The 21,176-nt window shown below is 41.4% G+C and overlaps 5 protein-coding genes across 5 annotated transcripts; 2 read left to right on the forward strand and 3 right to left on the reverse strand.

The window, feature by feature from the left end:
• Positions 1–473: 473 nt before the first annotated feature.
• Positions 474–4,544, forward strand: PHALS_06804 (aminophospholipid translocase; the record flags this gene model as incomplete). The annotated part of the gene is made up of 1 exon (XM_024720156.1): positions 474–4,544. The coding sequence occupies one exon, from the start codon at positions 474–476 to the stop codon at positions 4,542–4,544; it is 4,071 nt and encodes a 1,356-aa protein (XP_024585383.1).
• A 177-nt stretch (positions 4,545–4,721) lies between these two features.
• Positions 4,722–5,753, forward strand: PHALS_06805 (protein transport protein sft2-like; the record flags this gene model as incomplete). The annotated part of the gene is made up of 5 exons (XM_024720158.1): positions 4,722–5,071; positions 5,132–5,213; positions 5,269–5,425; positions 5,488–5,616; positions 5,686–5,753. The coding sequence occupies 5 exons, from the start codon at positions 4,722–4,724 to the stop codon at positions 5,751–5,753; spliced, it is 786 nt and encodes a 261-aa protein (XP_024585384.1).
• Positions 5,754–5,855: 102 nt separating this feature from the next.
• PHALS_06806 (uncharacterized protein) lies at positions 5,856–6,193 on the reverse strand (the record flags this gene model as incomplete). The annotated part of the gene is made up of 3 exons (XM_024720159.1): positions 5,856–5,921; positions 5,989–6,091; positions 6,156–6,193. 3 exons carry the CDS (start codon positions 6,191–6,193, stop codon positions 5,856–5,858), a joined length of 207 nt encoding a protein of 68 aa, XP_024585385.1.
• A 6,090-nt stretch (positions 6,194–12,283) lies between these two features.
• On the reverse strand, positions 12,284–12,635 carry PHALS_06807 (uncharacterized protein; the record flags this gene model as incomplete). Its single annotated transcript, XM_024720160.1, has 3 exons — positions 12,284–12,355; positions 12,420–12,470; positions 12,531–12,635. 3 exons carry the CDS (start codon positions 12,633–12,635, stop codon positions 12,284–12,286), a joined length of 228 nt encoding a protein of 75 aa, XP_024585386.1.
• A 1,276-nt stretch (positions 12,636–13,911) lies between these two features.
• On the reverse strand, positions 13,912–15,833 carry PHALS_06808 (atp-dependent dna; the record flags this gene model as incomplete). Its single annotated transcript, XM_024720161.1, has 5 exons — positions 13,912–14,016; positions 14,079–14,531; positions 14,596–14,676; positions 14,738–15,445; positions 15,522–15,833. 5 exons carry the CDS (start codon positions 15,831–15,833, stop codon positions 13,912–13,914), a joined length of 1,659 nt encoding a protein of 552 aa, XP_024585387.1.
• Positions 15,834–21,176: the final 5,343 nt, after the last annotated feature.

Below are 21,176 nucleotides of genomic sequence, written 5' to 3' on the forward strand. Positions count from 1 at the left end.
GCGTCAGTCATAGCATAAGATGAAGTTTTATGCGAAAACGATTCCAACAGATTCGTTACAATTTATTGTGCTGAAGAACTTATGAGTTAAGAAAATCTTAATAATAGCAATTTCAAGGCACAATAGTATCACTTTGACTACAATGTGTATCCTCGTGTCATCGTTGCATTGTGATACAAATGACTATTTCGAATGCACAATCCCTTTTTGCAAACTGGGTCTAACCTATGAAACCATATATTATCCAAACCCGCCATGTTTCATCCAATTCCCACTTTATATGTTTCACCTCTATTCTTTAATATCATCAAAGTGTAGGTTTCAATCTGTCGACATTTAGCCAGTCTCTTGGTACCATGTGCCAGGGATAAGGGCACTCTATTTTTTCGTCTCTCCTCTGCTACAAATAGACGTTGTTCGTGCTCGTGTTTGTTACATCTCGTCCGTTCACAGAAGTAAGAAGATCAATGAACATGGCAAAGCGAAGTCCTTCTCGTCTCTTTCGTGGTTCTCGTGTTGAAGATGAAATGGCACTATGTACCACAGTGGTACCAATTCCTGATGAAGAAATTGGACGATCAAGTACAAGTGGGTACAATACATTAGGAAGTCCAGCATTACTTCAATCGCCATCAGAAATACAAGAAGAACAAGTACGTGATGAAGATGAATTAGTTGATTATGTCTCGAAAGCTTCGTCAAGTTCTTTACGTGACTCAATGGATGAATTACGTCAAGTTTATTTCAATGATCCAAGTGGAAATGCACCATATCAAAATTGTACGAACATTGTGATTACGTCAAAGTACAATTTGGCCACATTTCTTCCAAAATTTCTAAAAGAAAGTTTTTCCAAAGTGGCAAATTTTTTTTTTCTATTGGTTTGTATCCTTCAAAGTATTCCAAGTATCAGTAACACGTATGGATATCCAACAAATGCTCCAGTTTTATTCTTTGTGATTTCAATTGATGCTGTGTTTGCTATTATGGAAGATTTACGACGACATCAATCAGATGAAGAAGCTAATAGTGCAATTTGTCATGTCATACAAGATGGTCAAATTATTGATCGAAAATGGGCAGAAATTCAAGTTGGTGATTTTCTTCAAATTCGGAATCGAGAAGTCATTCCAGCTGATGTGCTTGTACTTGCAGTCTCGGAACCAATTGGTGAACCACCAAGTGGCATTTGTTATGTTGAAACCAAGAGTTTAGATGGTGAAACGAATTTAAAATTACGTCAAGCGGTTGTAGCAACGATGAATTCGTTAACAAATCCATCCGAATTAACTTTATTACGTGGTCTTGTGAAATTTGAACAACCAAATCCATATATCAATAAATTTGCTGGAAAAGTTGAAGTACAAGTAAGTGAAGGATGTGGAATTGAAGTCATGCCATTATCTGTAAAGAATGTACTTTTACGAGGATGTAATTTACGAAATATTGAATGGGTTTATGGTTTGGTCTTAAATACTGGCAAAGATACAAAGATTATGCAAAGTGCTAGTGCTGCACCATCAAAATGGAGTGATTTAATGCTTTTAATCAATCGAATGATCATTCTTTTATGTATTGGACTCTTTCTAGCTTGTACAATTGCAGCTACATGTTATGTTACATGGCAATATGATATTGTACAACATGCGTGGTATATTCAACTTTCCCAAGCCGAAGAAACACGTTCACGAGTTGTTGCATTTATTCAAATGTTGTTTTATTATTTCTTACTTTTATATCAAGTGATTCCAATTTCATTATATGTTTCAATGACAAGTGTCAAGTTTCTTCAATCTCGTTTTATGTCTTGGGATCTTGAAATGTATCATGCTGAAACCGATACACCTGCAATTGTTCGTACAATGGAATTAAATGAAGAGTTAGGACAAATTTCCTATGTCTTTAGTGATAAAACAGGAACTTTAACTTGTAATATCATGGAATTTCGAAAATGTTCTATCAATGGAATTTCTTATGGATCAGGATTAACGGAAATTGGACGAGCAGCTTTAAAACGTGCTGGAAAACCAATTCCAAATGAACCAAAATTAGAGTCAGGAAGAAGTCAAGTTCCATTTGTAAATTTTGTTGATCAAACATTGTTTCAAGCTATGAAAGGTGAAGCAGGTGAAGAACAAAAGAGTAAAATCTTTGAATTTTTTGAACATCTTGCTGTTTGTCATACAGTTATTCCAGAACAATTAGAATCTGGTGAAATTCGTCTTTCGGCATCTTCTCCAGATGAACAAGCACTTGTAGCTGGTGCTGCATTTGCTGGATTTAAATTTGAATCTAGAAGTGTTGGAAGTGCTAATGTTCAAGTATTAGGACAACGAGTAACGTATCAAGTGTTAGATGTATTGGAATTTACAAGTACACGAAAACGAATGTCTGTTGTTGTACGTAAACCAAGTGGAGAGTTAATGTTATATACAAAAGGTGCTGATATGATGATCTATCAACGATTAAAAGAAGATGGGAAGATGAAAACACTTCAAACGATTACACGAGATCATATGGAAAAGTATGCAGATGATGGTTTACGAACATTAGCTTTAGCAGTGAAACCATTAGATGAAAGATGGTTTCAACAATGGAAACGACGATTTGATGAAGCACAAGGAAATGTGAATGAAATTGATCGACGAAAAGATGGCAAACCAAATGCAATTGATGCATTAATGGAAGAGATTGAAGCGAATTTAGAATTAATTGGTGCGACAGCTATTGAAGATAAATTACAAGATGGAGTACCTCAATGTCTTGCGAATTTAACACGAGCTGGAATTAAAGTATGGATGTTAACGGGAGATAAGGAAGAGACAGCAATTAATATTTCTTATGCATGTGCATTACTTGATAATACAATTCAACAAGTGATTGTGAATGCAACGTTATGTCCAACTGAAGAAGCAATTGGTAAGAAACTTCATCAAGCTACACGTGACTTTTTAGATGGTTCCAAAGGAATGATACATGGAATGGAAAAAGAAATTGCACTTGTTATTGATGGTGAAGCCTTAGAAATGGCATTACGTGGAGAAACAGCATTTCATTTGTTAGCATTTGCAAAATTATGTCGTGCTGTGATCTGTAATCGTGTATCACCTGCTCAAAAAGCTGAAATGGTGAAATTAGTTCGTGACAATATTCCATCAATACGAACATTAGCAATTGGTGATGGTGCAAATGATGTCGCAATGATTCAAGCTGCTCATGTTGGTGTTGGAATCTCAGGACAAGAAGGTATGCAAGCTGTTAATTCAAGTGATTATGCTATAGCTCAATTTCGATTTCTCGAACGTTTATTACTTGTTCATGGACGTTGGAATTATATTCGCATTTCTAAACTTGTTTTGTATATGTTTTATAAAAACATTACACTTGTATTAGCTCAATATTGGTATGGTTATCTATCTGGTGCTTCTGGATCCAAAATGTATTGGGAAATTGGTGTTCAACTTTATAATGTTGCATTCACTGGATTACCAATTGTTGTTGTTGGTGTATTAGATAAAGATTTACCAGCACCTTTTAGTTTAGAATATCCAGATTTATATCGACGTGGTCCTGATCGTTTTTTCTTTAATTTTTATACTTTTGGACGATGGATAGCTGCTGCATTTTACGAATCTTTGATTATTTTTGTTGTCATGTCATATGGATTTAATGCATCTGAACATTTTAATGGAAGTGAATCACGTGTTGAATTTGGAATGATCGCATTTTCATTAACTGTTTTGATTGTAAATTTAAAAATTTGGATGATTGCTGATCGATGGACATTCTTAAGCTTTTCGTTATGGTTTGGTAGTGTCATGTCATGGTTTTGTTTTGCTACCATTGGAACTGAAACTTCTTACTTTGCTACATTTAAAATTGGATATGATGAATTTGGTGCATTTCTACCAACAATTCAAACGTATGGTTCACTTTTAATTTTGATCATGGGATGTGCTTTAGCTTTAGGACGTCACATTGCTTACAATTTATTTCAACGTACATTTCATCCAGATTTAGCACAATTATTACAAGAAACAATGGGACGATCTTCTCAATTGAAATCTCATCGACGATTAACAATTGATCAAACAGAAGAACAAACACTTTCAATGTCATTAGATGATGTTCATACAACAAGTTATTTAAGTGATTTTGGACATTCCGAAGCAGAAATTTTGGGTTTTCATACTTTATATGATCAACGTTTGTCATTAAAAAATGAACGCACAATGTCTGAAACATTTGCAACGACAAGTAATGTTGCTGATAGTTACTCTTCAAGTATTATGAATGAAAGAATTGATGAAAATATGGTATGGGATCAAGTTTCGATGAATGTGATACGAAATACTGGAACACGACGTAATACTGGATTTGCTTTTAGTTGTGATGAAGAAACAACATTAGCTGAATCGTATATTGCATCGAATTCATTACCACGTTCAGATGCAATTGCAACTGCTATGCGCAACTCAACAAGTTCCGGAAGTGGCAAGTTTTCACGTCGAGTATCAATGGGACGGACTCGATTACTTTCGTAACTTTTTGAAACTATTCATTTAGTACAATTGAGATTCTTTATTTCTTAAACTTTGATTTTTATTGTATTTAAACAAATATTTCTTTTGCATCTTTTTTATTTTCTAGAAATAGTTCTTTTTAACTTGATGTATAATACATTAAATAAGGAACAAGTCAGTTCTTTAGTTAATATTAATATGAGCGCTTGGGAACAATGGGGCAAGAAGAAACCTACGAATGGACTTCAAGGAGCACAAGATGCATTGCATCATCTACTTCAGGCTACTCCATTATCTACTGTATCGACTAGAACTATTGAAAATCAAGGACAATCGCTTACTTTTTCACTACAAACAATGTGGAATTCAACACGAGACTTGACTAAAACTATGGTCACAACATCGCAAAACTCTACAACATCAGATCCAATTACAAGTATGGAAAATGGACATTTACATGATAAAGTCGATGAAGCAACAGTCGTGCAGTGGCCACTGTGGAGAAAGCACGCGAGTCCTCAAAATGGCCTCATGCCGACAATGACTTGGTAAGATAAAACGTATCGAGATGACATGAATACTATATTTAATTTATATTTAATGGACAGGAACACCAGATTCAAATACTTTGTTGGAATGACGATGCTTGGATTGTTATTTTTTGGCATGGCTTCGCTTTTCTTGCCATTGGTATGTTAGATTGACGATCTCAAGTGTTGAAAAGATGATTGATATTTCTCTGCAGATTATGATTCGTCCTTCAAAGTTTGCGCTTAGCTTTACATTGGGAAGTATTTCTTCCATGAGTGCTTTTGCTATGCTCAAGGGTCCAGCTGAATATCTATCTGGACTATTACAACCTAATCGACTACTTTTAACTAGCGCATACTTTGTAACACTTGGTAACGAAAACTATGCTGAATAGTTTGATTTTTCGGACACTAATGATGTTTTTATATTACAGGATGCACTTTGTATAGCTGTTTGATCATGGGGAATTACATTTTTGTTGTTTTGAGCTCGGTGCTGCAACTTATGACTCTAGGGATGTTCGCATTGTCAGCGTTTCCTGGTAGTACCTCGGGTTTTAAAGGTTTGTTGACATCTTTGAAGTTTTGAATCATATTTACAATAACATGTTTTCTTTCTGAATGACTTTTAGCTTTTGGTATGTTGTTTTGGAAATCGGCTCGCAATATGATTCAAGCGCTTGTTCGTTTACTTCGGTAAAATCGAAGTAATCAATACGTGAAAGCCACTTGTTCATAGTTCCATATCTTACTTTACTTTGGCTTTGAAGACATTGACTTAATGATGTCATTGCTACACGATTTATTTGACTTCATACTCTTCTGAACGCTTCTTGTCGTCCTTTTGTTTCTCAAAGTCGCTCCAGATCTGCACGAATATCGATGTGAGATAAAGTTCTAAAAGACGAAACTTGTGCTTTGAATGAAAGATGTACCAATCCATCGCTTATGGTCTTGAACGTGTCTCGCTGAGGGCTTGTATCATCCATATACTTGATGCCGAGCCCAAATGCTACACACAGCACGACGTATCCAGCGCTAAATCAGATAGTAAAGCTTTTAGTAAGCCAATGCTTTCAAGAATTTGTGAATGATAACAAACCTTTGCCGCGACGTGAGATTCTTAAATGGCAGAAACATAATGCTATCAAACAATTTGGGAATAGAAACGTTTGTACATACAGCTTTCTGCCTCTTCTTCGTATGCCAATGATCAACTCCTTCCTACCTTTATTTTTCGTATGTATGATTTAGAACTAAAGGTTTTTAGCTGAGCTTGATGTTAATATGAAATTGTGGCTAAGAAATCGTATGGCAGATATAGCAGTTTCTGGGATGAAGGTGGCATCGAGAGATTTGTCATAGGAAACTCGCATTCATGGAGAGTGTAATCGAGCGATTTTACGTTTTGTGACGGGATAGGCACAGTGAGACCTGAACACGGTCGTATTATGCAGAGGTTACCTTTGAGGCAAGATTTAGGCTTGATCGGCTTAATGCGCGCTTTTGCGCTGCTCCGACTATGAGCTGACGTTTGTCACAATAGTGCGTGGCGCACTGAAGAGTCGATACGTGCGACGTAGGTGCAGAGGTGGTGAGGCGTAGATGCAGAGAAGAGAAGAGTGTTACTGGAAGTGTTAGAGCCACTCTAATAAGTAGCGGCGTTTGCACGTCTAGCACTGATCACTACTACCCTCGAGCGTTATGTACCTCATGATGAGGAAATACAGTATCAAGCACATTGTACACTATACGTGGCTTCCCAAAAGAGACAAAATATTGCGCAACCTTGGTGAGCATTTTGGATTAGTGGCCCAAGATGTATGTCGAGGTAAGTGCGTAAGTGCGCATGTGTGAATCGTGTCAGTAGGTTTCCGCATGTGTTGGCACCTTGGCCAGCCTGGTTGGTGCTTGCAGTCCATCATATGAACTCTCCGCTCGGTCTTAATAGATGCGTTTCGTAATATTAGCATCGTGGTGGCTTTTGTAGACTGTCCGGGCAAAATGGCTCACCTCACTGCTGTCAGCGATGTCATAATCGGCGAGGCTGCAGCCAAAATACCACTCGACAATGTTTTAGGGCTGACCGGTGGTCATTTCGTTGAAACTGCTCTTTACAGCAAAATCGCTGACCCTTCACAGACAGATGGTCATACGGAATCGGCTAATTGCGTGGTGAAGGATGCATTTGCGCTGTGTGTGTGGTGCTGAACTAGACTCTAACAGATTGAAGTCATGCTGAATAACGCAGTGCATGTCTCTACGGGCCTTAATCCATATACATGGATGCTTGGATCATTTCGTCACTACCACGAAGTGGTCCCGGTATGCTGGGAAAGAAATGTCGTAACCCAACGACTCGCCGATATCAGCTTGGCTACATTTTGTAGAGAACTTACAAATACTACCTCAATGAGGATGAGTGTAGGGGTGGAGTGTGGCTGAGAGCGAGGATGTTCAAGATCAACATATCAACGCCAGGAGCAGCCGAGCTACTTAGCAATATATTGTAGGGGGGGTATTGATTGACCGCTGGTTGCATACTTGCATATGCAGTGTCTGCGGTCTGTAAGACTCATGTGCGTCCATGCTTCATCTCGCCTCTCGCGGTCTTAGCAAAAATAAAGCATACTTTATGAGCATACCACAATATACAAGAACAACCTCTCTTTTACATGGATTGGTGAAGCCATGTCACAATCCCGATAGTCGATCGGCTGTACGGTGCTCTGCCGAAGACGGGGCAGCGTCATTTCTACCATTCCTTGTGACAAGCCATCAGCTGCGCAACAGCTGCGATGCAGCTCCGAGTGGGTAATGGTACACAAAGCGGTGACGTTGTTTGGCTCCGCGCCACGACTCCCAGCAGAATTCGGCCTACCATCACAGCCGAGCGATGACAAGAGCCAGTCGCTAGAGAATTGTCCTTCGCCAGCGCTGTTCGATGGGCAAAAGGTGTCCCACGTCCCGTAAAACATTATGTGGGGTCATTATGGATATAACAAATTTTGGCAAAGAAATACTCTTGTTCCAACACCTCTTTGGAGTCGTACATCTTCCGCGCCTGTATGTCGCCAGAAAAGGTCGCAGAGCCAGCTGGTGCATTGCGCTTCCCATTGAGAGTGAACTCGACTTTGTTGCAGGTTCAAGACTCGGTCTGAAGATATATCGGCTGTTTGAGGGAGATACGTGGGCTGTTAACGGCAAGAATTGGAGGTGGTAAATTTATATCTTGACGTCCACGTCGTAATTTGTGCTTCACAAGGTCAAGCATAATTCAGTTTGCAGCTTGTCTATATTATAGTTCTTAGACATTATGACTTTTCGATTGTACCTAGCTATTAATATACACTATACAGTATATACAATTAAATCATACGTGAGAAAAAAAAGTTATGGATACATCACCTTGAAATCTTATGATCAAAGATCAAAAGATCAAAGATGTCCGGGGATGTGACACTTGCTGGGGAGCTTGGTGAACCCCAATCACCAAGTAACAACTTCATAACTTTGACCGTAATGGGAGTCGAACCCTCACTCAACAGAATGAAGCCAGCACACCTAAACCACTGAGCCGAAATTGATGCTCGAAATTTGGAATATAAATTTAATACTAATAGGCAAAGTTTTAGTGAAAACTCACTTGGAAGGCTTGCCCAACAATGAGTAAGCGGTTAAGCATAAATCAACGCTCTCGTCGGCCATTTGTTTTCACAAAGCTGGCTTGAAATCTAAGACTCTTCTTCACCTTGTATGCGTGTAAAATTTGTTGTCATTTTTACCAGCTTTTAACGCCGGAGGTCGCCCCCACCGTTGCTCCAGTACACCTGAGGGGCTGCGAGGCTTGGGATCAGAAGCGCTGGACATTCCTTCGAATCCGGTGTGAGCGGATATGGCCCTCGCACATGGACATATAAGGGCTCCGCTCGAGCGAGGCGAGCAACAACTGATGGTTTGAAGCTATGGTCGTGATGAGCCAAATATTCGATGGGGCTCTTGAGCTAGTGCTGAGCTCCCATGCCCGATCAAACTAATTAGCGATGTACTGAACAGCATCGCGATCTCAGCGGCGTGGCGTCGCATCACTTCTCGCCGTATAGAATGAACGCAGTGCATACTTACGCAGGGTAGATATGAGGCAAAAAAAAATATCATCGGTAAATAGGTCTCCGGGGTTAAATGGAGGAGTCAGGGTAGGACTTAACGGCTCACTGCGACCACCATCGTAAGAAAGCTCATTAGTCTTCCAATCAACTATATGTTAGGAGGCGTCGGTCGCGATACTACCGAGTCATGTGGTACGATATTGGAAAAAAACTCTCAGCACAAAGATGCTCTTAGGTGCACGAAAACGTCTAACAAAGCGAAAGAGAATTCTATCGTTTTTGGTGTTCGTTGTGCACTACCGTTTTCCTGAAGGCTTTAAGATGACAGAGAAAGGTTAGCTTTTGTGTGGTTTATATGTGGTGTGGGAGGGTGTAGCCGGGTAAGTCTGTACAATTGTGTACTACTGTGTAAAAGTGTATGTACTATTGTGTATATATACCTTTTACTTATGTGCAATTATGTATAGCTAAATTCTATCCAATTTTAAGTATTCTGGATATACTTTTGTGTAATTGTGAGTGTTTTTTGAGCCCAGAGTATTGTTATGAATGAGGTTGATGGGATTATGTAAAGTATGGGTCTGTGGCTACTAGCCTCATTTCAAGGATAAAGATAGTCTCCTTGTATCTATTCGGCATTAGTTTAGGTATAATTATTTAAAACCATATGTCACTTTTGAAATAGCAGAGCAAACAAGTACTTGGTTAGCTTGAAAGAGGTCCTGAGTGAAGTGTATGAGCCTGACATTTGACTCAATGATTCTTGGCATAAATTGCACGAAAATTGCATTGCATTTGGTACACTTGTAGTATCTGGTGAGATGAGTCTTTTTTGTTTTCAGGCTTTGGTTCTCATACTTTTGATTTGCAGTCTCTCTCCTGCACACTCAGTCGCTTCTACAATCCACTGGCTCTGGCACAGGGCAAACCAGCTTGCAGCCGCCCTTTAACGTCCCTCCAGAGCTACACTCTGGGAGCCATGGCAAACACCCATGATTTTTAGTGCGAAGAGAGATAGGAGTAGACCTTGAATAGGGCAGCACGAGACCGTATTTTTGTAGCCCTTTCCTGAGAGTGCTACCCGTTGCTTCTTAGCTCTTTTTAGGCACGTAGCAATATGATTGCTGGTCAAATTGGACAGTCCCATGTTCTGCGTGGCTAAAGTAGCCTTTTACCAAGCTCAACGCACTATTATTGCTTTCTGGTAAAGTGTGCTTATGACTCTGATTTTGTCCACCAGGAGAGAGATGTATGACACCTTGTTTTTATGGCTTTCAGTCGATATATGGCTCGTGTCATTCTAGCCATGTCAGATTTTGGATGATACCATGTTTCGAAGTCAGAGGCGGAGTTGACGATGTTCCTGGACCTAAAAGTCTACTTGAAGGCTCGAAAGAATCTTGCCTTCTAATCCAATGCGAAACACGCACAAAACGTACTCGGATTTGGCACCTACAATGCAAGTAAAGTTTCAAGATAGGTTGCATTTCGAATCTTCATTTTATAACGATGAACGCACAATTCAGTGCCCCTAGTTTTGATCGTCACATGTCACGAGAGTGACGTTGCATACCGACAAGTGATTGGATTGTGGTACAGAAAATACCCAAGAATGTATTGCGTTGCTGGCAGCTTTGCGAGCGACATATTTGGTAGCTCAGAGCCGCTTTATGGAAACCTTCAGGTGCTGTTTGAACAGCCACCCTTTCCCAGATGTTTGCTGTATATCAACACGGACCAACTCAACGCTGGGCGTGTTGTGATCTTCGTGCTGGGACCTCAGGTGTAAAATAGTACACCAGGCGCGTAGTAACCCCTCAAAAGTCACCCAAAAATACAGCAAATCTGAGGGCAGGTGTTTCAATTGGGAGATGGTTTGCGACATGAGCGTACAGTAAACCGCAATATGATAAGCAAGCGCCGTAACAGTAGCGACCATTGAAGTTATAATTGATGATGGCAATGCATAGGGCCATCTGGATCGGCAGTCGCTATCAAATGAACCTATGGTGGCTGTCGAATAATCATTCGCATGCGCCGAAATGGACGATGTTGAGCGTAAATCAAGTGACGGCGTTCACCTCATGATGTTTCTGGGCGCTATGTTGGAGCAGGTTGGGGTCATTAGAGTATCATCCATCTATTCATGTGCAGCAAGAAGATTGTCTGGTGTTCTGGCCTAACGTGAAGCAAACAAGTCACTGGCGTGAGCCAATGCCGATACATTGAAATGGCTCAGATGATCAAGGGTCAACGGAAAGAAGAAGCGGCACAGTGACGTCAAAGTGAGCTAGAATTTCTAAAGACAAAATCATTGCCGGAGCCGTTTTACATGTGTTCTAAAAAATGAGGATGATACGGACTTGTCGACTGCATATACTGAAGTAATGACATGCGACGATACAGTAAAGTAGCGTGTAGCCATGGAAGCTGAGCGCCTTTCCCACGAGCCGAACCAAGCATGGCTATAAAAGCCAGCTTTAAAAGCACATTTGCAAACTCGGGTCATGATGACTTTTTTTTAAGAAGCGTGATCAATCAGCACTGACGTGCAGTACACGGCACGGCATTGCGCACGTGATTTTAAGCAAAAGTATGGACACAATTTCCCCAATCGCCAACATGAAATCGATCCGGATGATAGTTGCAGTATATTTTGAGTGCAACTATCAAGTTGAAGGTCTGAATGTCGCTACTACTTTTTGAATGGTGTGCTGACATTCAACGTGTATGTGAAAATTCTGCTTGGTGTCGACAGCGCTCAGGGACTCGTGCATCCACTTGATAGTCTAAACGGTTTTGAGACTCGTAACGAATGTACGAAAATGACAATGATGTTTTGGGGGCAGTGCGTTCATGCCAAGCGAACGCGGTAAAGTTTTATCGACGTTAGTCTGCTTGTGGAAACATGCTTGCCGCAGCAAAAAGCAAGTGAGGTCATCAATCAGGTCAATCAAGAGACGAAAATGCATATAGGATGATGGAGCTGGGCAAAGCATTCTTCATAAGCATGTATATCGACCGTGATAACACTTACAATCAAGAGAGCTCGCTTTATCGACGAAGGGGTCAGCAGTTTGGTCAACAAGATGCCAAGAGCCAAAATTGGAGTGGTTGTCGTCTACAACAGAAGAAGATCGTTTGGTGACGCATTCAAAGCCGTACCGATTGCTGTCAAGTTTCCTCGAGACCCCTAAACCGCAACATTGTAGTGCAATTATCTGTTTGGTACGATTCCTGAATGTTCAACATCATACTGGTATCTGCCAATGCGATGATGGTACATCTAGATCATAAATGGGACAGTTCTACCAATAACAGACGTTCAAGATCAGCACTTTTGGTTAAGATTAACTGCGGATGGTTACACTCAGCTCGGCAAAGCTAAATAAATGGTTCTCAGCTTTTCCACTCAAGGGGTTCTTTGAACGCGTTCGATACCTTAGTGGACCACGAGCAAGTGGATGGTACATATTTTGAAAAGACAACCAAAAAAATTATTTAGCCATGAACGCCGAATCCCATGCGTGGCCATTAGACATCACTTCACCCTACAACGACACAAAGCTTCAGCTTGTGGATATTCTAACACAGGGACCAAGATGCTTACAGTTATACGCGAGGCATCAGCTATCAAGCCCAAGCCAGTGCTAAGGTCGAACAAGCATCAAGGGCGAGTGGTAATCTTAAGATGACGCAGCTGTACAGTGGCCAGACCTTTTTATGTTTTCAGGTCATCATTACGGGAGAGTTCTTTGGCATCATCGATAGGAGCAAAACAATTTTGTATTACCAATACACCCCCGTTGTGTGAAAAAGTTCTTGAATCGCGAGATAACATCGCGGGTGAGAGGCTTGCATCGCACATAATGCATTTCTATCCATGTTCGTTGGCATTTGAAAGGCAAGATATAGATATCGAGTTGATCCTTGGTACTTAATCGTCTTTTTTTAATTAGCATTCCTTGATGTCCTTTATATTGCCGGGAGAGTGATTACACTCAGCGCCAGATTTTTCTTACACTATTCAATTCGTGTGTATCTCGCAATTATTTAGTTATGCCTTAAAACTCGTCCTAAAACTTTTTAATTTGATTAATTTGGCAGTCAAAAAAATTGTACCAAATATCAAAAACAGTAAAAGTCCATCGAATAGCTCAAAAGGTAGGCAGTCGACGTGATTAAATGGCTTCTTTACCCGCGTTCTTCTGTATGCGGTACTTTTGTAAACATCATTTTTGGATCATAAACAATTTCACCCATTCGTCTCGGCTGTGTTGAGAGTAGTATGCTGGTTACTTTCTTCGTTTTCTTGTCTATTCCATGTCTAAATCAGCCATTGATTTATCAAACTATTAAAACAAAGGCGATCACTGCTGCAGCACGTTGCAATGATGTCAGCTTCGAGTAGCTGAAATTTGGATTCGGAGTTGAAATGTGATAAATGTAGCAAGCTAACGTCCGCAAAATCGTCAGCCTTGTAGTAACATCGGATGCTTCTGCCATGTGATTCGAAAATATCATTTAAACAGAAGAGCACATGCTGATTAAGTCGAGGAGCTCAATTAAATGAAGCTGATCCACGATGTCGATACAATCCACCGAGATGGACTTTTATCGAATATACAAGCGGAGACTGTTTACGCACGACTATCATCGATCGAGATGATCATTGCTACATGTAAAGGTATGTAGACTGGACCACGATATTTGGTGTGCATTCGGGCTGTTCGAATAATTTCGTTTGAGTTAATCAAAGCAAAAAAGGGAGAAATACCTCGAAGCTTTTGCGGCTCCGATGCCTCGCATGCTCGCCATCTCTTCTTCTGACTTTGGCTTAATTTCAAGAATATTCTAAGAACAGACCAAAACGATGTGAAATGGTGTCGACAAAAGATACGTTGGCAATCATTTACCCGAATCAAACGGCGTGATAGCGCTTCTCGCTTCGACAATTTCAATCGTCTCGACTTTGCCAAGACTTTCTGGTACTGATACTCGATAGTGCCATGCGAAAAACCGTCTGGAGCACTAGTATGTTTCAATTTGGAGCTCCCTTCCCATAAATTTTCTCGATCACATAATTCTTGGTCAAGCGGGAGGCCGCAATTGCAATTTCGAACGCAGCGAGATGAATCAAAGCAAAAGCCAAAATGAGAGAAGAGAAGCTCTTTTCGACAGCCTGTTTCCATCTCGCAATAGGCAGATATGGCTTCCACTTCGCCTCGTGAGCTACCAGTCGAAAATATACCAAAATTCGTACTATTAAGCTCATGTATATCTGTTGTGAGAATGTTTGCACGATTCTTGTCGTTTTCAGAATAGAGCAACACACACACGGATGGTCTTCCATCTCGACCACTTCGTCCCTAGGCCATATTAACCCACTTTTAAATAGTGAGATCATGTACCCTACATACCAAAAATTCGTACAATTTGCTGCCAATAGGCCGAAAGCGACACCGGCATCGAGCGGTGAATAACGAAGCGCACATCTGACCGATCAATTCCCATCTACAATACCATCAATACTAATATAAGAGCTAATCATTTATAGTTTCGTAAAGGAACGTACACCGAAGGCACTGGTAGCACACATGATTGTCAATTGGCCCATCATCCATTGTTTGCGTACAAATTCTCGTCGCTTTTGTGATACACCACCGTGGTACACACCCGCGTGGCATCCTAACTGAACTAAAGCAAGACAAGTTTCGTCTGCCTCCCTACGTGTCATGCAATAGACAATTGTCGGCTCGTTCTTAACTCGCGTGGCAATCCATTGGTCAGCTTGAGATGGTTTTCGTATGATCTCAATCCGCAAATTTGTACGATCCGTCAGTTGTTGAATGACAACCATTTGATTATGTTTTGATGCAATTGGATCAAATTTTACGGGCAGCGAAGTTACTACTTGCAGCTGAAACATTTCAGCCAATCTTGCAATATCATCATCAGACACAGACGCTGTCACAAGAGTAATAGGTACGTTACTCATAAATTGCTGTTTCCAGCGGCAAAGCTGCAAATACGATGGTCGAAACGCATTTCCCCACTCCAAAACACAATGTGCTTCATCCAGTACAATTCGAGCCAGTCGATCTTCTCTTGCAGCTACAGACACCCACTCTCGCATTTCAGCGTTCAGCTGCAGATATTCTGGCGTCGTATATACGAGTTGCTTTCCATCGAGCATCTGAGTTAATGACTCATGTTTTGTTTTCTGACCGCCTGATACTTGAAGAGCTTCAATGCCTTTACGTTTTAAAGCTGCAACTTGGTCCTACAAACCACAAAAATGGACATGTATTAAGTCTTTTTGTGGGTCACTTGAGATGAGATTGATGAATTAAGCAGACATTTATCAGCGCAATGAGTGGAGATACCACAAGAGTCGTTTGGTGACGTTCAGCTAGTAAAGCTGGAGACTGGAAAGCTAGACTCTTGCCGGAACCTGTTGGCAAGTGTAGAAATACAGAGTAACCAAGTGTAGCCATCTTCACAGCCATCGCTTGATGCTCAGTGATTTGAAGAACATCGGACTGGCCGAGCTCTAAGAGTGTACGATACACAGCATCAAGAGTCCATGATCTCTTAGAGATGGAACGTCGAGGACTTGTGCTCAATAGCGCTAGACTGCGGAACGTTGAAGTGTATCTGCTTGACCGCATTAGGGTTGTCGCGGTTACTGGATAAAATGAACTTTACATCTCAAAAGCTGAAATTGAAAAATCAAAATAAAATTAAATATTTTCTATCTGGCCAAATTTATCACTCGGTGATCACAATTACAAGCTTTCGTGATCGTATGTCCACGCATCGCAAACAATACTAGCATCCAAGTGCGAATGTAATCGCCTCTTGCGGTCGTAACTTTAACAGGCACATACCTTATTGCGGTTTACGTCCATTGTCCCTTGGACTTGAAGTATCAGGGGTACTATGATGAGGTCTCGTTACTAATACTTGATAAGGACTAATGTCGAAAGGGGGAGATTTGTAGGACACGCGGACTGCTTGCCGCACGTTGAACAGTAGAAACTTTTGAATGGGGGCAAGTACACGGATGTAGTGCAGAACCAATTCACTCTAAATAATGTTCACTTGAAAGTTTGGAGCTAACAAGAGATGTTGTTACGCCGGAAACTCTCGATTTTCCTCGTTGCTGACTCGGACTCTTTCACTCAAGCTTCGCCTGCGCATAGATTGAGAGGTATGAAGCGTCAGCCTGACAACAAGACCATCCGAAAAACTCCTCGCAGAGAAATAGCGAGTACTAAAAGAAGCAAGGCAGCCTACAGAAAAAACTGAGATTTTTGTACCTGATGGCGGTCGCAGTCAATGCTTTCCAGCCTCTGAAACGAGAAAGCATGAAATTGTGGGCTCCAGGCACAGATTTGGTGGTTTAGCAGCATCCCAGAATTTGTTGCGGTTGCGGTAAATCCTGATAGTCATGCATTGACTTATACGAAACGCGTTAGTCGAAAATATCAGACAGTACGCGGAGACATTTAAGGCCAAATTTATCTGCCGGGGAGGCTGGTAAAGTGTCGAGGGTTTTATAGGAGCTTCTGGTAAAGATCGAGGACTTTAAAAGTGTGGTGATGTCGAATCGAGAACCTGGATTTGGGTCATTTTAGGTATGACGTGACTTTAGCGCCACAAACCATTGCATTTTGGATGTCGAAACTCGTGTTTCTCTCCTATTAAGCTCTGGCAAATCATGAAGCCACCTCAGTTAGAAAATTGAAGCACTCTTGGCGGGAGAAGAAATCTGTGGTAGCATCCGTGCAGGCAATTAATATGTTTGCTAGGTGCCTTTAGCAGTTCTCGGCATCAGGTCTCAAAGTGAGACGGGAAAGAACAATGTATATTGAGGCCTTCAGGTTGCATCGCTGTTGAGACGGGAAAGAACGACTGTATATCGTAATATCTATGTCGAAAAGGCAAAGAATGACTGTGGTCTGCTGTCATCTGTAGGTAAATGGTGAAAAAACGTGATTCGAGCGATCATTTAGACCGAAAGCTGATATACCCTCATTACATCCAGAAGCTATCACTGAACTAGAGCAATATCATCACCGGGTTATGCTTAAGGGGTTACAATACGGTAAGGTCGCCGAAGTAGTACTGCTTGTACTGAGGAAGCTGAGCGTAGTATCTATCATAGTGAGAATACACTCGTCAAGCTATGCGCTGAGAGCGAGGAACGGGCAGCAATCCTCAAACATACAATTCTTGAAATCTGTGGTGCTGGATGCTTTTTACGTGACCCTGAAAAATTCTACACGCACGTAATCATCTGATAGGGGGAGCGCGTCATGTAATTGACTTTGATTCCGGATCCAAAAAATGCATCAAATGCGCGGGCTTACCGAAGAAGAAGTGCGACGTTGTTGACGGCTGCTTCGGTGCGAAGCACGAAGCGGGCTTGGCGAGAGACATGAATTTTTCCTTCAACGCCGACATTCTGTGTCAAAGGGCTTACGGTGAGAGCAAAATTGTGTAGGCTTGAAAAATGTTATATATAGCCACAAATCCGGCGCAAAAACACGATGTTTTTAAAAGAATGTACTGCAAGACAGCATGGTCGGCTACACTTTGCTCAGTGCTCTCGACCTGCTCGATGGGATCCGCAACAGCTAATTGAAGACATTAAAATTTTCTCACTTAGTTGAGTATCCCGAGCGTGAGGCCGCGCAAATAATCGTCGTTGCACAGCTCTCAGGCTACATCGTGACTATTCGCAATTTTTTGTGTAGAGCGCAGAAGGTAAATATCAAGAAGCTAGAGTCGTGCGAGCAGAGCTCGGGTGCATGCGCTTCAATGATTTGATTGCAAACATAGGTGAATGTTGCTTTAGCGCCAACCAAACTATTTCTTTAGCTTCATTGAAAAGCCGGTCTTAATCGCAGATCACGCAAACACAAAGGTACCTGTAGATTTAGTAGTGGCACTGTCCGTAAGGACTTGAGAAAGTGGTTTGCTCTGACCAACTGCTTGCACAAGCACAGTGCAAACTATGCCGACACAGCACATCACCTCACCAATCTCCTTTGCTTAGTAATGATCAGAAGAAGTAGTTTCTATGCTGTAAACGAAGGCCTCATATGTATTGTGTCAGTTGTACCAAGCAAGAGGAACAGAGATCGATCCCAAGGAATTTGTTGCGCTTGCCTCATATGTTCACACAGTCAAGGCGAACGAGGAAGCGCAAGCGGCCAGCAACGCCGATCCAGCATTAGCAAATATTCGACGGCTATCAAACAATACGCTGGACCCCGATTTGTGCTCTCGCGGCCATTCCTCGACGTCTGTGATTCTTCAGTCTTTCGTCGTCCGCGCGTTGCTCCAAACGAATACCAATAATTCAAAATGTGTGATCGTGTTTGGGCCTCACCACCATATAGTGGTAAGAGGAATTGCCCGTTCATAAAAATGTATTCTTGCCATGAAGTAAGACACCCTCGTTTTATTCAAGGTACACCCGTTTGGACTTGATCTATTTGTGATTAAAAGTGCGAATGTATTCTCGCGTACAGCAGCATCTAAGCCACATCTCTCACAGAGAGCGGCATGATGATGATAATTTGCTGAGTATATATTTGGTCCAAGGTACAAAGCTTGGTCAGCTTAATATGGCGGCGAATGCGCTTTCTTGTCGCCCCGACTATTAAAAGTCGCATTTTGCGATAGTGACATCAAACATTGCGATGGCAAGGCGTACAGCGCACTGGCCAGACACAGTAGGAGCTGTATTGTCGAAAGAAATGATTGCGGACTCATTTGTCGCTCTATCAAATCGCTGGAATTTACTCCTGCATCGCAATGCCTTAACACAAGGCCTGCTGTTTCATACCACTTCCCCTTGAGACCCTCAGCGTTAAGTGACACCTTTTGGTCGAAATCGCAAGTGTATTTGGCTAATGATGGCCCTCGGGTGATCACCTAGGAAAAGAATGGAAAATTTTCTCTGGTGGTTCAACATTTACATGTGGGCCAGTGCATGTGTGCGGACTGGTCAAATGTGTCAGCAGATTAAAACATTGCCGTATTTGGCGACGCCTTTAGTCAGCCTACCAGCTCCGGTGCAGTAATGGCAGTCTATCATTATGGACTTAATTTTTGGTCTACGTCTGGTAGTACTGTGTAGCGGTCTTAGTGGACCACGCGAACAAGATGGCTCATATTGCTACCGTCAGCAATAGCGTTTGACTGCAGAGGTTAGAGCAAAGCTGTCATTTGAAAAAACGTCCCGCCATCATAGTTTGCCGGTAGCCATTATATCGAATAGAGACCCGTACTTTGCTGGGACGTTTTGGAGAACATTGCTCAACAAACTCGGCTCCGATAATAAATGTTCACCACTAGCGTATGAATAGAGATAGTTATACGGCAGGAGTTAAATGCGTCGTAAGGGTATTATCTAAAACGTTTGCGGGAGATACAGCGGAGAAATTTTTTACCTCGTTGAGTTGCATCGATGAACGGAAATCACTCCTCTACGGATTTGCCATCACTTTATGTAAATGATGTGATACACTCTTTGGTGCCCTTGATATCTCGACTTGCTAATCTCGGCCCGGTTGCACTTAGAAAAACATCAGTGATTATGCAGCAATCAAATTGAAATCCTTCGCCGCGTGCGCGACGCTATGGCCAAGAGCCAGGATGTTGTGCAGCAGCAAACTCATTTCAAAGGCCGGCAAAAGTAACTGCACTAAATAAAGCAAATAGGGTTAGTACTCATATCGTTATTCGAGGCTTACAACGGTACTACAGTAAACTCTGAGGTACAACTCTCTCCGAAGCCATCATTACTGCATATCTATAAAGTTACCAAGAAGTTCAAAGTGCCCATGTCCAGCGTAAACTAGATTTTTATTTGATTGATACGTCATGATCATCTCTTGCATAAGTTGCCCGAGCGAATAGCCGAGTCTCGTCTACCATTCCTCTCTTCAATGTTTAAACAGTCTAGCCTTCCACTGCTCTACCAGATTTTTGAACAGCGTTACCCTTCTTTTCTTAATTTTTGACACGGAGACCACCTTGGAGCGATCTCTGACCCCGCAGGTCACAACTCGTCATGAGTACAGCTTGTGTTTGGCTCTGCAACGGCGTATCATCATAAAGATCGTACCAGTGATTTGACCTGGTAACAGCGCCAACAACTGTATGGCTCAATATGAGCATTATGTGCAAACTTTTGTCAGAATAAACAGAACATCCGTTCGAATGTTGCCAATTGCTTGACGTTGCAAGCTACAAAGCGCAAAAGAAGGCACTTAGCATCCGCTACCATCATGCGAAAAGCACATCTGTTTCTCGCTATGAGCCTGCTGACACAGTTAATAGCCAGGCGTTAATCTAGATCAAAGTGGGGTTCATGTTGTAGCGAAAAGTGCACATCACACTATTGCTTACAAGAAGATAGCGATGAAGTCTTAAGAGCCTACACCGGTTAATTGAATTGAGGCAAGCCAAAGACCGCAACATCGAATCGCTATATTTAAGCAGACAATACCCAAGGACAATAGTGTAAGGCGCAAGTTACATCCCACAATAAATTTCATTACAAACTAACACCCATGATGCTTTGCTAAAAGACAAGGTGGTCCATATTGCTCATTGAAACTGTTTCTGTCACTTAAAGTTTTTCTTCCTTACCAGTAGAATTTGCTTTTGCGAACGGATGCGCAAGCATACCATTGTAGCCCTCGAAATTGGGCACTGCTAAATCTAAAATCGCTTAGAATAGTATGTGTGTTGTACCGCTTTATCTACACAACGAGAACTAAATCAGTGATACATCACTTGCTGTAGCTTCTTCTCAATGAAAAATTGACAATCCGATCAGAAAAATTCTGATTTTTACGAGATATTCTCATTTTCTCAGAACTTTCGAAGGATGCAAATAAATTCTCGAACTACTCATACACATCGAATATTCGGGATTACGATTGGCTCTTTCAAATTACGTTCATCTTAAAGTTCAATTTAACGACCAACAC

This window comes from Plasmopara halstedii, assembly GCF_900000015.1.
Source record: "Plasmopara halstedii genome assembly, contig: Scaffold_3060, whole genome shotgun sequence".
NCBI lineage: Eukaryota > Oomycota > Peronosporomycetes > Peronosporales > Peronosporaceae > Plasmopara > Plasmopara halstedii.